This window comes from Bombina bombina, chromosome 8 (assembly GCF_027579735.1).
Source record: "Bombina bombina isolate aBomBom1 chromosome 8, aBomBom1.pri, whole genome shotgun sequence".
Taxonomy (NCBI): domain Eukaryota; kingdom Metazoa; phylum Chordata; class Amphibia; order Anura; family Bombinatoridae; genus Bombina; species Bombina bombina.
In genome coordinates this window covers 230,444,885-230,461,404 of record NC_069506.1, presented here as the reverse complement: position 1 = coordinate 230,461,404, position 16,520 = coordinate 230,444,885, and the positions used below count along the sequence as shown (strand labels likewise).

General features: G+C 38.5%; 1 protein-coding gene across 1 annotated transcript in view; it reads right to left on the bottom strand.

The window, feature by feature from the left end:
* The window catches only part of LOC128639063 (transmembrane protease serine 3-like), a 62,103-nt gene that overhangs the window by 29,933 nt on the left and 15,650 nt on the right, over positions 1-16,520 (bottom strand). Inside the window, exons 6-7 of the mRNA XM_053691208.1 lie at positions 9,334-9,478; positions 1,320-1,439 (exon numbers count right to left, since the gene is read on the bottom strand). Coding sequence (XP_053547183.1) covers positions 1,320-1,439; positions 9,334-9,478 — 265 coding nt within the window. The remainder of the gene's footprint in view (positions 1-1,319; positions 1,440-9,333; positions 9,479-16,520) is intronic.

Genomic DNA, 16,520 nt, shown 5'->3' with positions numbered 1-16,520 from the left:
CATTTTATTAAATTGCAAAGTTTTCTTCCAAAGCTGATGCCATATAGTGGGCCAGACGTGCACACTCTTGAACCTACCTATCTGCTTTTCAACAAAGTGTACAATTATAAAAAACAAAAACACAAACAACTATTTACTCTCTTATGCACCAGAATATCTTACTTCAACATTCTCCCCAATGAATTTACCCCATATCTGTTGCTATTTCCTCACTGCAATCAAACCTCAGTGTAAATTAACCTCTCCACATTAAACCCCAACTCCACAGGGGAGGCACCACCCAAGCCATGGCACATCCAAGTTCCACTCACGACCACCACACAACTTCCTCACCGCAAGCAATTCTTTAAAGGGACACTGTACCCAAATTTTTTCTTTCGTGATTCAGATTGAGCATGACATTTTAAGAAACTTTCTAATTTACTCCTATTATCACATTTACTTCATTCTCTTGGTATCTTTATTTGAAATGCAAGAATGTAAGTTTAGATGCCGGCCCATTTTTGGTGAACAACCTGGGTTATCCTTGCTGATAGGTGGATAAATTCATCCACCAATAAAAAAGTGCTGTCCAGAGTACTGAACCCAAAAGATTAGATGCCTTATTTTTCAAATAAAGAGAACGAAGAAAAATTGATAATAGGAGTAAATAAGAAAGTTGCTTAAAATTGCATGCTCTTTCTGAATTACAAAAGAAAAAACTTGGGTTCAGTGTCCCTTTAAGTGTGCTCCTCCTACAGTCAGGTTTGACTTGATTGGGAAAATTAGTTATTTCAAAGGGGATAAGAGACAAGATCCATCCCATCTCTCCGTGGTAAACGTGTGGCATTTTGTATCCTGAAAGCTGTTAGCCTTTATGTAGGACCAGGACACATTTTGTTATTTATTAGGCAGAATTTGGTTATGTGTCATTTGTTTACAAAATGACTGCCAAATAAGGCAGCAGGGAGCAGCGTTCCGCTATTTTCCGCACTAGATTTATTTGTGTAATAGTGCAACATAAAATATTTGTCCAAATCCAGATATTTCTGTGTTGCACAGTCTACTACACAAATAAATATGGTGCCAAAATTAGCTGAATGGTGCTGCCTGCTGCCATAGTTGGCATTTGTTTGGTAAGCTAATGCCCATTTAAATTTCATATACAATTTGCAGTGTTCTCAATGGAAAAACATATAGAATATTCTGAAGCAGAAGGTAAACATACAAGTTAAAAACAAGAAACTTTATCATAGGCTACATTTGTATAAGGGAGATATATAAAGTGTGTGTTTATGTTTCAGTGGAATTATAAGGGGAGTAATGTATATGGAACTTACACAGGGCTCAGGAAAGCTTCCAGAGTACTAGGTGATCCATTTGATTTATTCAGTACAGCAAAAGCCTCTAGACAGCTGGGATCTGTGGCACTGAGCAGGACAGGCAAGGATTCTGTATGACTGTCGAGAAAAATAAGAGGAGTCTCAAAGGGAAGAGTTAAAACCTTCTTGCATTTAAAGGACCACTAACATCAAAATTAAAGTTTAATGATTCAGATAAAGCATGCAATAAAAATAAAATATAAAAAAGCAACTTTCCAATATACTTTAATTATAAAAACATGAACATTCTTTTTATATGCAAATTTTCTGAGGCTCCATCTCCTACTGGGCATGTGCACAAGTGTATAGTATATATTTGCATACAAAGAGAGAAGCGCTCTACCAGGAACGAACAACAGCTCAGTGGCTTGTTCTATGGCGAGTTACCACCTAGGAGCAGCCTCTTTTAGCCCAGTTGTGCTTTCTACTGAGGAAAACTTTCCTAAAGTATAGCAGTCTGATCCCTCCAAGTAAGGTTAGTCCAGCCCCGAAATACCAGGCAATTCTCCTCTGAACAAGGAATATGACAACCCCAGACGATCGTTTTGGCCTTCCATGGGCCTTGTCAGTGAGGTGCAGCCATATTCCTCTAAGCACACGGGCAAGGAGTCCAGGTCTGATTTCCCCCATCACCCTTAGGGAGACCTCCCAGGGTCATAAAAATTTGCATAATGTATAATATATACATTGTGAAATTGTCACATGATATGGGGGGGGGCTTTAGTTTAACTTTTAAATTCGCCACAAAATATTCTACTGCTCATTTCAAATGCATAGTGTTAGTGACCCCCAGCTAGTTAATCATTTGTGCTATTTGTGTCCGCTATGGTACCTGTCCTCATCCAGATGGCCCAGTCTTGCCCTAGAATACACCTTGATAATCAGGTAGTTATTTATTTTTATACTTCGGATATCTGTGAATAATGTGTCTTCATATTCCTGAATCCTAGTCAGTGCTTGCTTAGGGTACCTGTGTCTTCCCACTATACTGCTGATTCTTTTCACTTTAAAACTGCAGTTTTTGTTCCTATAGTTACCAGTATGGAAGCCTGCCTGCAGGTGACACCATCATTATGGTGACATCATTTTGACACCATTTGTGGTGTTCTTAGCATTCTTATGGTCTTGGACATTTCACAGCAGTACAGGGAGTGCAGAATTATTAGGCAAATTAGTATTTTGACCACATCATCCTCTTTATGCATGTTGTCTTACTCCAAGCTGTATAGGCTCGAAAGCCTACTACCAATTAAGCATATTAGGTGATGTGCATCTCTGTAATGAGAAGGGGTGTGGTCTAATGACATCAACACCCTATATCAGGTGTGTATAATTATTAGGCAACTTCCTTTCCTTTGGCAAAATGGGTCAAAAGAAGGACTTGACAGGCTCAGAAAAGTCAAAAATAGTGAGATATCTTGCAGAGGGATGCAGCACTCTTAAAATTGCAAAGCTTCTGAAGCGTGATCATTGAACAATCAAGCATTTCATTCAAAATAGTCAACAGGGTCGCAAGAAGCGTGTGGAAAAACCAAGGCGCAAAATAACTGCCCATGAACTGAGAAAAGTCAAGCGTGCAGCTGCCAAGATGCCACTTGCCACCAGTTTGGCCATATTTCAGAGCTGCAACATCACTGGAGTGCCCAAAAGCACAAGGTGTGCAATACTCAGAGACATGGCCAAGGTAAGAAAGGCTGAAAGACGACCACCACTGAACAAGACACACAAGCTGAAACGTCAAGACTGGGCCAAAAAATATCTCAAGACTGATTTTTCTAAGGTTCTATGGACTGATGAAATGAGAGTGAGTCTTGATGGGCCAGATGGATGGGCCCGTGGCTGGATTGGTAAAGGGCAGAGAGCTCCAGTCCGACTCAGACGCCAGCAAGGTGGAGGTGGAGTACTGATTTGGGCTGGTATCATCAAAGATGAGCTTGTGGGGCCTTTTCGGGTTGAGGATGGAGTCAAGCTCAACTCCCAGTCCTACTGCCAGTTTCTGGAAGACACCTTCTTCAAGCAGTGGTACAGGAAGAAGTCTGCATCCTTCAAGAAAAACATGATTTTAATGCAGGACAATGCTCCATCACACGCGTCCAAGTACTCCACAGCGTGGCTGGCAAGAAAGGGTATAAAAGAAGAAAATCTAATGACATGGCCTCATTGTTCACCTGATCTGAACCCCATTGAGAACCTGTGGTCCATCATCAAATGTGAGATTTACAAGGAGGGAAAACAGTACACCTCTCTGAACAGTGTCTGGGAGGCTGTGGTTGCTGCTGCACGCAATGTTGATGGTGAACAGATCAAAACACTGACAGAATCCATGGATGGCAGGCTATTGAGTGTCCTTGCAAAGAAAGGTGGCTATATTGGTCACTGATTTGTTTTTGTTTTGTTTTTGAATGTCAGAAATGTATATTTGTGAATGTTGAGATGTTATATTGGTTTCACTGGTAAAAATAAATAATTGAAATGGGTATATATTTGTTTTTTGTTAAGTTGCCTAATAATTATGCACAGTAATAGTCACCTGCACACACAGCTATCCCCCTAAAATAGCTAAAACTAAAAACAAACTAAAAACTACTTCCAAAAATATTCAGCTTTGATATTAATGAGTTTTTTGGGTTCATTGAGAACATGGTTGTTGTTCAATAATAAAATTAATCCTCAAAAATACAACTTGCCTAATAATTCTGCACTCCCTGTATGTTTGCAGAAACCCTGCAACAAGGTCATTCTTGCTATTCAGTTAAGTGCCACCAAGACCTTTTTTGAGTAATTGATTAATAAGCTTATCCATAGAAAGACCCCTTTAATTGTCTCACTTCTCAGGGTTTATAGCATGTGAAGAATCTTTGTTTTAGTAAAAACCTTACACCAATGGGATACAGGTTACCCTTTTAGCCCCATGCACTAGTTAAATCATGGTGTGTTCATTTAAATTGATTAAAAATGTCTTATTCGACATTGTACAATGATAGTGATACTTCACCTACTCTGGAGCATTCTTGTGTATAATTATTTTTTTAACATAGGAGATAAAATTAAAGTTTCATGATTCAGATACGGCGTTCAATTTAAAGGGACATTAAAAAATACTTTTTCCCCATAATTGTGCAGTATGTGCACAAATAGTTACTACAATAAGACTCTCAGCTTTTAAAAATAACGTATCACAGAGGGTTGTTCCTTAATCACAAGACAAGCTTTATCCAGTACAGTACAGGAGCAGGGAACATTTATCTGAACGGCACCAACAAGTGGATTGTGATTGGACAATAAACATGGGACACATTAAAAAATAAAAGGAGCCAGAAAGAAGGATTTTGCAGCTGTGAACGGAGGACCTTTTGGGACAATAAATATACAAAAAAAAAAGATTAGATGTAAAAGCAGAGATTCTCATTGTAATCATTAATTGTACATATACTACAGAATTAGGGGCGGGGGAATAAAATGTAATGTCCCTTTAATTTTTTTTATTATCAAAGTAACATTTCTCCTGGTATTGTTTGTTTGAACTTATAGGGGCAGTGAGTGTTGTCTCCTTTAATGTGTTGCCAATTATCAATTGAACCTTCTGGAATGTATTCAATTGTTTACAGATAGCTCCTTTACCTTGATTTTGTATTTTCAAATAACTGTTTTTGCCTGTTGGATCCCCATATATACTGAAAATGTCAATAATTAAGTACTGTAAGTAGAAAAGCTATTTAAACAAAAACATTTAGAAAAGAAAGAAAAAAAAACCATACTCCTAGTTGGGGGTTAGACAGAGATGTACTAAAAGGTCAGATAAGAAATGTTAATTTCTGTCTCTCTAGTCTTGCATTGGTCATGCCAGGTCCTAAAAAAGTAGTCTTTCCCTCACCGTACTGATGATTTGCAATGTTGTTTCTATAGGAAAGTACAGGTCACACTACATTTGAACACTGCTGACATTCACAATGATTAGAAAAAAATTCAGAGTGTGGAAGGGGCATATTTTCAAAAGATATTTACATACAATATAATACGTGTTATATTCAATTTAAATATTTGCTTATCTCACCAGTAAAAGAGTGGCAAGACAGGCGTGTAGGATAATGTTCACCTTAGCTTGCGTATATTGTTTAGAACAGAGAAACAAACTTCCTAACACATGGGGGCCACGGGATCAGAATTTTAGAAGCTTTAAGGGTGCACAGCAGGGACGTGCACTCATAGGATTCAGGGGAGGCAGTGCCTCCCCTGCCATATGTGGCCAAAGCTTAATTAAATTTTAATTAAAACAATAAAACAAAAAGTAAAAAAAAAAATATTTCCCCCCCCATGTAATGCTATGGAGAGGCAGGTACAGGAATGCTTCTCTCCATTGCAGTACATGGGTCAAAGGAAAAGATGTGCTGCAGCGCCACCTGTGTTCTGTCAATATATTAGCAGCAAAAATTGGGACCAATAGGAGGCACCCCTCTTGATGCCTCCTAGCAAGTGAAGGATATATAGATTAATCAGAAGGAGGATGCAGTGAGCAGGGTCATGTAACACAACTGGAAGCTGAGGTAACCTAAGAACAGATGACACCAAGAAGAAGAGTAAAGTAGTATTCTACATCTCTTGTGATTCACAAATTGTGTTCAGATACAGCTCATTAACAGGGGGACAGTAAGTGAGCATAACCCAATACTGACAGGAAGTCAAAGGGTCAATTCAAATTTAAATCCATAATTTAAAACCCAGAGTTTGAAGTTAAGTGTGCAGTGTCCACATTATTTAAATTAAAGTTTTTGACATTGAATATTGCTAAGCCTCCCTTTTCCATGGTAATTTGATTTAATTAGGTACAAACTCCATATATGTTATGTCTGTTCAGTCAGAGGATGCAGTATCTATTTTTCTTTTTCTCTGTGTCTCCATTTATTTAAAGACTGCTGTTAACTTGTAATTCACAAATCAATTGAAAGCTGTTGCATTGTGTTTTTAATATGTGCTGCTTTTATACAAGTTTATATTAATAAAAGGAGATAATGAGTCATTTAAAAAATATATGTAATTATTGCAGTTAAATGTTTTTAGAAATAATGCCACTGTAAAGTAACTGGTTAAACACATAGTCAAAGGGAGACATTTAAAATTAAACTTTCATGATTGAGGTAGAGCATGCTATTTTAATAGACGTTTCTATTTATTTATATTTTGAGAATTAGCATCAACTGTTACTGGCCCCATGTCAGCAAATCAAATTAGTTTTTGAAAGGAACATGAAAGTCATAATTACATTTCCATCATACAGATAGAAATTGCACAAAAAATAAAAATAAATAAACTTTATATTTTAGAACAAAATTGTGGTAGGTAAAGGAAACCCCACAGGAGAAAATAATACACATGTAGCACTCTAGAGCTATTAGTAATGTTGAAGTACATGAATATTATAAGATAAGTATCATGTTTTGCTGATACTAAATCACAGGATTGGGGGAGAGGAAAATGGGGAGCTAGTTAAAATATAACTTTTATTGTGAAATTAATACTAAAAGTATGGGAAGCAACCACATTAAAAACACACACGATATATATGTTGACTGATATAATAAAGATACAAGCATCTGTATCTATATAAATAATCTGGTTTATATAGTATGTTGTGGGTAGGATTGAAACCATGTTTGGATTCTACACAGGGATTCAGAATAATAGCTTTGTTGTTAATAATAATTACATTTTATGTTGCCATCCTTATTGAAGCATACATATCAGTTTGTTATTGTCTCCAGAATAGCACCATAAGTTTTGGTTATTCCAATGGGTGTTTAGTGGTGTCTACCCTATTTTTATAATATTCATATACTTCAACATTACTAATAGCTCTAGAGTGCTACATGTGTATTCTTTTCTCCTGTGGGGTTTCCTTTACCTACCACAATTTTGTTCTAAAATTCTTCTAATACACAGCACCAATCGATATCTACTAAGTTCATGGTGAACAATTAATCAAATATTTGAGATATCAAGAGCTTTTTCATAAACCTTACATAACAAGGTAGTGCCATTGGTTTTTGTGTTTTTTCTTAAACTTTATATTTTACTTTTATTACTATGTACCTCATTCTTTTGGCATCATTTGTTGAAGAGCATACCTAAGTGGGATGTGCACATGTGTTTCTTGAACACCATATTGCAGCAGCTGTGTTGGCAGTATTGATAACTTGTCCTTTGTGTAAAACTTGTATGGTAAATTATTTCTTTTTTTACAATACTGTAGTGAGTAGAGAAGAGATTGTGTATAATTCTAATTGCTTAGTAACTGGCACTGTGCCACAGAATTGTGTGAGTGTGTATGTGAGCAGAGTGTGTGTGGGTGTCAGTGAGCAGAGTATGTGTGCTTTATTCTCCAGGTAATCAATACATTTCCGATGAGCTGGTGCTTTAGTGCAGTGTTTCTTAACAATGGTCCTCAAGTACCCCCAACAGGCCAGGTTTTCATTATAGCTGAATCAGTGCACAGGTGAAGTAATTAGCTGATCAATAACTCAGTGGTTACTAACTTGCTCTCACCCATCACCTGATTATGTCACCTGTGCACTGGTTCAGCTATCATTTAAACCTGCCCTGTTGGGGGTACTTGCGGCCCTCTATACATGTGTTTCTCCAGGGTATCATATCTAGTGCCTCACCAGCCTCTGACCTCACTGCACGTCACTGGCGCACAGATCAATATTTAAAAAAACAAGAAGGGGTGCAAATAAATTTTTTAGGCCCTGATTTAGGTAAGGTTGCAGGGTATCCTATCTGCTGTTTTCCCCCTTATAGGGCCCTTTTGAATCGTGGCCAATTTGTTTACCCATCACCAGAATTCCCCAAAAGTATTCCTCTTTAGTTTCCTTTTTTTCCTACAGCCACAAAACTATGGAACAGATTCTTAGTTTTTCTTTTCCCTTAGGGGCCGGCGCCGCATAAACTAGCCTAGAGGGCCCTATGTGGCCCATAGGCAGCAAGTTGGCCATCTGAGGTTTAGAAAACTTGAACATACCTGAAATATTTCCTCATTATTATACAAGTTACACCAATTGAACACCTATATCTTTACTATATAGTGCAATGACCATTGGTAATTATAAGATATATTTAAAAATCACAATAATTAATACATTTGAGCTGTGGCATTATGGGTATACATTGCATGTGTGTAGGGTATGTTTTTTATATGCATTATACTGTAAAGTTGCTCATAATATAATTCTACTACCTTTATTGTGTAAAACGTGTTGTATCATTTGTTGAGATTAACAATGTGGGATATTAATGGGACAGTGAACACCTTGAGATTTGTATATGAAATGTTGAGTTATGTGTAATGGAACAACTTTTCAATATACTTTCATTATTTATTTTGCCCCTTTTTCATGTAATTTAGCTCAGAAAATGTAAGCAATTTCTAATTCTCAGAAATGGAAATGCAACCTGCTGGCTTCTCAAGGCTAACCCTGCTACATATAGGTCCCTAAATAGCTTTATCAGATTATAACAACTGCCAAAAAATGTACCTTATATTAACTTTACGACAGCGGATAGCCTTGTTGTCTGTGGACTAAAGCCCAGATTGGCTCCTCCAAATAAAGAAAATGGTGGGTGAAGTATTAAAAAAAAAATTGCAGTAAAATAAGGTGTTAATTTATTTTAAAACATTAAGACTTGGCTGGTATGTTATTCTATAGCAACACAACATAAATGTCTTGTAATCACAAGGTGTTTACTGTTCCTTTAATGTCTAGCAGAAGAAAGTAGACACAACTTCTCAAGTTTATAATAGTGGGCTTTATAGAAAATGCCACAATGGAAACAAGGATTTTAAACATTGAAAGCTATTGAGCAGATTCAATCACGCTAAACTGGGCAGCACTCACACAGGGATACACAGGCAACGCACATGTGGTAATGCAGAGCAAGTCACAGAATAGCACACACATGAAATGACCAGAGATGGTACCTGTTGAAACCCAGCTCCCTGCACACTGTCCAGCCATGGTAAGGCTCCCAGCCCTGGTGACACACAGTGTGATACCGACCTGTGCTCACACTATACACCTGCAGCACCGAGCGGCCTGTTAGCAGAAGCACTGGATTTTTGTATTCTGTGAAATAAAGGTAATAATGAGACATGCTCTACGCCTTTACCATGTGACTCTATGTATAAACATGCCCCAGCATTATTGAAAACAAGCACCAAGTATGTTAAAATATTAGTAACATACAGCAATGTTTTTTCCAAATATGACTACTAAAATGAACCAAAATATATCCATTGTTTGTATGCCTGAAGAAAAGACCGGTTTATGGTCTAGAAACGCGTAGCAGTTTTTATGGATTAAAATTTACTGATTTTAATTATACGGAAGTTGTCCATTTGTTTTTTGCCTTGGTTCTCCCTTTGAGCCTTCCTGGATAAGGCATCAAAGTATCTGCTCTACCGCAGCGTCTCAGGTTTCAGCCGCACAGACGCCAATCAAAAGAAACGCTGAACATCACCTGTGAACAGCTTGCCGGAGACCACCCAGTGTGCTAGCCACTGAAAGTGTTAGCCTGCCTGTCAGCACCGGTTATCATACGGTGCCATTACCTCTGGTAAGCCTTTACATTATTCACCTATTTTGGCATTGAATCTACAATATCACGCTATGTGGCGCCCTCTTTGTTATTTCTAATTTACATGACCACTAAAATGATTGCTTTAATTTCTAAAAAAAGCAAAAGATGATTACAAAGACCATTAAGTCATATGACTATATATAAATATTAGCAGAGAATCAATTAGGCAATAAGGAAAAGTAAAAGCCTTATGGAAGGAAGTCTGGTTTGGACATTAGTGCAAGATCCATACCCTATTTATAGATGCAGGTGTGAGCTCAACCGGCCATGTTAATAAATGCAATCTTTTTGTTTATATTTTTGCTCTCTACATTTTATATGATTTTTAAAGTGCTTTGCTTCTCATCTAATTTTCTCTCTTCTCTTGGTATCTTTTGTTGAAAAGCAGGGCCGTAAGCTCAGGAGCATGCACGTGTCTGGAGCACTATATGGCAACAGTTTTGCAAGAATGTTATTCATTTGCAAGTTCACTAGAGGGCAGCACTATTTCCTGCCATGGAGTGCTCCAGACACCTACTAAAGAATACCATGGGATCAAAGCAAATTTGAAAATAGAAGTAAATTGGAAACTTTTTTACAGTTATATGCTCGAAAAATTTTAGGCTTTATATTCTTTAACACTATACCCATACAAAATAAAACCTGAGTAGAACGCTGAATTTCAGCATAATGCTTAACCATTTGTGGTACTGAATCCTACACACAGACTGGAGCTGAGAGAAGGCAAAACCATTATATTAAAGGGACATAAAAGAAGTTGGGATAGAGACAAAATATAATATTATGTACTTTAATTACATGTCCTCCTGGCGTTCTCGCAATATATCGTGGCTTGGGCGAATAAATGCTTTTAAAATGAACATGCTGCCAAAAATTCTATATCTATTACAGACCCCCCCAATCCCTCTGCCCCCATCCTTCCTTAATACTCTACAGAAACAATTTTTTACTATATATGGAACAAAAAGCCTGCAAGAATTTGCCATATACACAAGGGGGACTGGGGGTTCCCAACCTGACCAAATACAGACAGTCGATCTTCCTGCAGAGAATTCCGGATTGGTTCTCAAATTATGATCAAAAACCCTGGGTCCACCTAGAACATGACATAGCTTGTACTACACACCTTGGCACCCTATATTGGGGGCCGAAAATCACCAAACTACTCTCCCCAAACTATAACTCAATCATATCAGAAACTTATAGTGTCTGGGAAAAACTACTAAAGGCCTACCCCCTCCTCTCCAGTAGACCTTCCCCGCTGACCCCCCTTACTGATAATTATGAATTCATCCCTGGGCTGGGCCAGATAGGATACCTAACCCAAAAATCAAACAGATCCCTAATGGTAAACCACCTGGGAAACTAACAAAGATGGTTCACGGTTGAAGAACTAAAAGAAAATGGGCTTCCCTTCCTCCAAGATTGGTTTAAGCTGCGCCAGTGTGACTCATACGTAGCTAACCACCCAGATAGGAGAAATATGATGAGATCACTCACCCCGTTTGAATCCTTATGCAGTAAACATGTCCCAATCACTCACGCTTTATCACACATGTATACCATTTTGCAAACCCAATCACTCGGCCATACTCTTTATTATATAGATAGATGGGAATACGAGCTTGGCTTAGCTATCACTCCTTCAGAAATGAAACAAATGTTTGCTAACAATACTAAAACCTCTATCTCTAGCAGAATGCTAGAGACGAATATTAAATGAATGCACAGATGGTACCTCACCCCAGCTAGATGTCATAAATTATTTAACAAAGTCAGCGATAAATGCTGGAGGTGTCATACCCAGGTGGGAACAATGTCACATATCTGGTGGCAGTGCCTGGATATTACCCCTTTCTGGGCAATAGTAATTAAAGAAACTGTAAATATTTTAGGCCCTATAATCATTGGTTATTTAACCTCACCCCTAAAAAGCTCACCACCTGTCAAACTAAATTACTACATATCTTAATTAACAACGCAAAAACATTGATAGTGAGAAACTGGAAGACACCCACAACCCCCACCCTGGCGCAGTGGCTGGACCAATGTAATACGGTCTTGAGTCTAGAAGAGTACCATTACATGAAAACTAAACGCAAAGACGTGTATATAGAAATTAAAATCTTATGGGAATCCTACATAACCCAAAAATTCCGGAGCCCCCTTAACCCTTCACACTTATCCCTTTCATGAATTCTTTAATAACTCACAGAACCAGTGGTTGTACTTTTGTTTGTATTCCTTTGACCTATTAAGATGTAATGGTGTTCATTCTTACAGTTTTCTTAAACCTGTATTTGATGTATCTAACACAAAATTATTGTCAACTTTTATTTTTTCGTTTTATTGTTTTGTTGATTATTGATAACCGTGTACATTTCAAAATTATGTATAACTCATGCATAAAATCAATAAAAATACTTAAAAAAAAAAAAGTACTTTAATTACTTTACCTGCAAATGAATACTGCAGAGCCTCACCATTAACCCTTTCTTTTAAGTTTCCGAATGGTACTGCTCTAACACCACCCACACATTTCCTTCTATGGCGGCATCTATATCCACCTTTGATTTGGTAGAATGCAAGACGTTAACACTCATTATCTGCTGGAGCTTACCTAGAAGCAAATAAGCTACTGTGAGCTTGAAATACACTGCTTGTGTTTCTGATGCTAAACACTGATAAAGGGGGTGGACCAGACTACGCCAGACAGCATGGCTATGTAACTAATTTTGCTTACTTTTGAAAATTATTTTAAAATACTTGCCAGCAATTTTTAAACAGTTTTTTATGCAAACTATTTTACTTAATTAGCCCTTTTAGGAAATGCACAGATCTCAACATGTTTTATGGCACTTTAAAATCTGTTGACCCCGGTATAAAGTAAATATGGGTTAATGAATACAAAAACAGTGTTTATCATGCTCACTTAAAAGATCTGAGATAACATTGGCATAAAATGCAAATAGTGACCCTAATATAAACTGGTAAAAATGTCTACAGATAATAGTATAGTACCTAAAGCAAATCCACAGGCGTTGTACATTACGTTACAATACTTAAAATGCATATATAATAGGGCGAGTATTCCTATTTCATATGATCAACTTGTAAATTAAAGGTATAGCATGTCATTTAAAGGCACTTTTAAAGGGATTTGAAACCCAAACATTTCCTTTTGTGATTTAGAAAGAGCCTGCGGTTTCGAAAAAGTTTCCAATTTACTTTTATTCTCAAATTAGCTTTGTTCCCGTTGTGGTCTTTTTTGAAGAGATACCTAGGTGGGGGTCTGGAGCACTACATGGCTACCAGTGTTCCCCCTAAGGCCAGTTTTGTAAGTGGCCCAGCAGCGAAACAGTTAATTAGATCATTTAGCAAACACTACACAATGCAGGCTGCAAGGTGTGGGTCCTTTATTAACCGTTTCACTGCTGCGGTGCTCACAAAACTGCCTTTAGAGGGAACACTGCTCCAGACACGTGCGTGCTCCTGAGATTACGTTCCTGCTTTTCAACAATAAGATACCACCAGAATAAAGAAAATATTTTAATAAAAGAAAATTAGGAAGTTGTTTAAAATGGCATGCTTTATCTGAAACATGAAATAAAATGTTTTGAGTTTTATGTCCCTTTAAATTCACTTCTATTTTCAAATTTACTTAGTTTTCTTGGCATCTTTTGTTGAAAAAGAACATGTACACAGCATTTAAAGGAATAGGAAAGTCAAAATTAAACTTTAGACCGCTGCTTCATAACTGCTGTTTCTGGCGAGCCTGCAGGGTCGCCAGAAATACGGACCGTCAAGCTCCATTCGGAGCTTGATAGATAGGCCCCATAGACCGTAATCTGATTCAGTCCTAGAATCCACTTCCGTAAAGAGACATTATACACTAGATTTTTATTTGCATAAATGTTTTCTAGATGTTCCATTTATATAGCCCATCTGGGTCTGTTTTTGTTAAAATGTATAGTTTTGCTTAGTTTTAAATAACATTGTGCTGATTTTCAGACTCCTAACCAAGCCCCAAAGTTTTAGATGTATACTGATATAAACAGACTTCCGACTGCTTCTGTTTGTATAATGGGTCTTTTCATATGCAGGGGAAGGGTGAGGGATTCTGCTCTCAGTCATTTTCAGTGGGTGTCCCAGGATAATCTCATCAACAGTTCTAAATTGGTGAGCTTCTAAGTAAGTTATTAAAAGGTTTTATACTGGATTTTTATACCAGTATCTGTGCAGTGCATATTATCCTTTATAGTAGTGTCTATTACATGCAGTTAAATGAAAAACAGAATTTATGCTTACCTGATAAATTACTTTCTCCAACGGTGTGTCCGGTCCACGGCGTCATCCTTACTTGTGGGATATTCTCTTCCCCAACAGGAAATGGCAAAGAGCCCAGCAAAGCTGGTCATATGATCCCTCCTAGGCTCCGCCTACCCCAGTCATTCGACCGACGTACAGGAGGAAATATGCATAGGAGAAACCATATGATACCGTGGTGACTGTAGTTAGAGAAAATAATTCATCAGACCTGATTAAAAAAACCAGGGCGGGCCGTGGACCGGACACACCGTTGGAGAAAGTAATTTATCAGGTAAGCATAAATTCTGTTTTCTCCAACATAGGTGTGTCCGGTCCACGGCGTCATCCTTACTTGTGGGAACCAATACCAAAGCTGTAGGACACGGATGAAGGGAGGGAGCAAATCAGGTCACCTAAATGGAAGGCACCACGGCTTGCAAAACCTTTCTCCCAAAAATAGCCTCTGAAGAAGCAAAAGTATCAAATTTGTAAAATTTGGCAAAAGTGTGCAGTGAAGACCAAGTCGCTGCCTTACAAATCTGGTCAACAGAAGCCTCGTTCTTGAAGGCCCATGTGGAAGCCACAGCCCTAGTGGAGTGAGCTGTGATTCTTTCAGGAGGCTGCCGTCCGGCAGTCTCATAAGCCAAACGGATAATGCTTTTAAGCCAAAAGGAAAGAGAGGTAGAAGTTGCTTTTTGACCTCTCCTTTTACCAGAATAGACAACAAACAAAGAAGAAGTTTGTCTGAAATCTTTAGTGGCCTCTAAATAGAATTTTAGAGCACGGACTACGTCCAAATTGTGTAACAAACGTTCCTTCTTTGAAACTGGATTCGGGCACAAAGAAGGTACAACTATCTCCTGGTTAATATTCTTGTTGGAAACAACTTTCGGAAGAAAACCAGGCTTAGTACGTAAAACCACCTTATCTGCATGGAACACCAGATAGGGCGGAGAACACTGCAGCGCAGATAACTCAGAAACTCTTCTGGCAGAAGAAATTGCAACCAAAAACAAAACTTTCCAAGATAATAACTTAATATCTACGGAATGTAAGGGTTCAAACGGAACCCCTTGAAGAACTGAAAGAGCTAGATTAAGACTCCAGGGAGGAGTCAAAGGTCTGTAAACAGGCTTGATTCTAACCAGAGCCTGAACAAACGCTTGAACGTCTGGCACAGCTGCCAGCCTTTTGTGAAGTAAAACAGATAACGCAGAAATCTGTCCCTTCAGAGAACTTGCAGATAATCCCTTCTCCAAACCCTCTTGTAGAAAGGATAAAATCCTAGGAATTTTTATCTTGTTCCACGGGAATCCTTTAGATTCACACCAACAGATATATTTTTTCCATATCTTATGGTAAATTTTTCTAGTCACAGGCTTTCTAGCCTGAATCAGAGTATCAATTACAGAATCTGAAAACCCACGCTTTGATAAAATCAAGCGTTCAATCTCCAAGCAGTCAGTTGGAGAGAAACCAGATTCGGATGTTCGAATGGACCTTGAACAAGAAGGTCCTGTCTCAAAGGTAGCTTCCATGGTGGAGCCGATGACATATTCATCAGGTCTGCATACCAAGTCCTGCGTGGCCACGCAGGAGCTATCAAGATCACCGAAGCCCTCTCCTGGTTGATCCTGGCTACCAGCCTGGGAATGAGAGGAAACGGTGGGAAAACATAAGCTAGGTCGAAGGTCCAAGGTGCTACTAGTGCATCCACTAGAGTCGCCTTGGGATCCCTGGATCTGGACCCGTAACAAGGAACCTTGAAGTTCTGACGAGACGCCATCAGATCCATGTCTGGAATGCCCCATAATTGAGTTATTTGGGCAAAGATTTCCGGGTGGAGTTCCCACTCCCCCGGATGGAATGTCTGACGACTCAGAAAATCCGCTTCCCAATTTTCCACTCCTGGGATGTGGATTGCAGACAAGTGGCAGGAGTGATCCTCCGCCCATTGAATTATCTTGGTCACTTCCTCCATCGCCAGGGAACTCCTTGTTCCCCCCTGATGGTTGATATATGCAACTGTCGTCATGTTGTCTGATTGAAACCTTATGAATTTGGCCTTTGCTAGATGAGGCCAAGCTTTGAGAGCATTGAATATCGCTCTCAGTTCCAGAATGTTTATCGGGAGAAGAGATTCTTCCCGAGACCATAGATCCTGAGCTTTCAGGGGTTCCCAGACCGCGCCCCAGCCCACCAGACTGGCGTCGGTCGTGA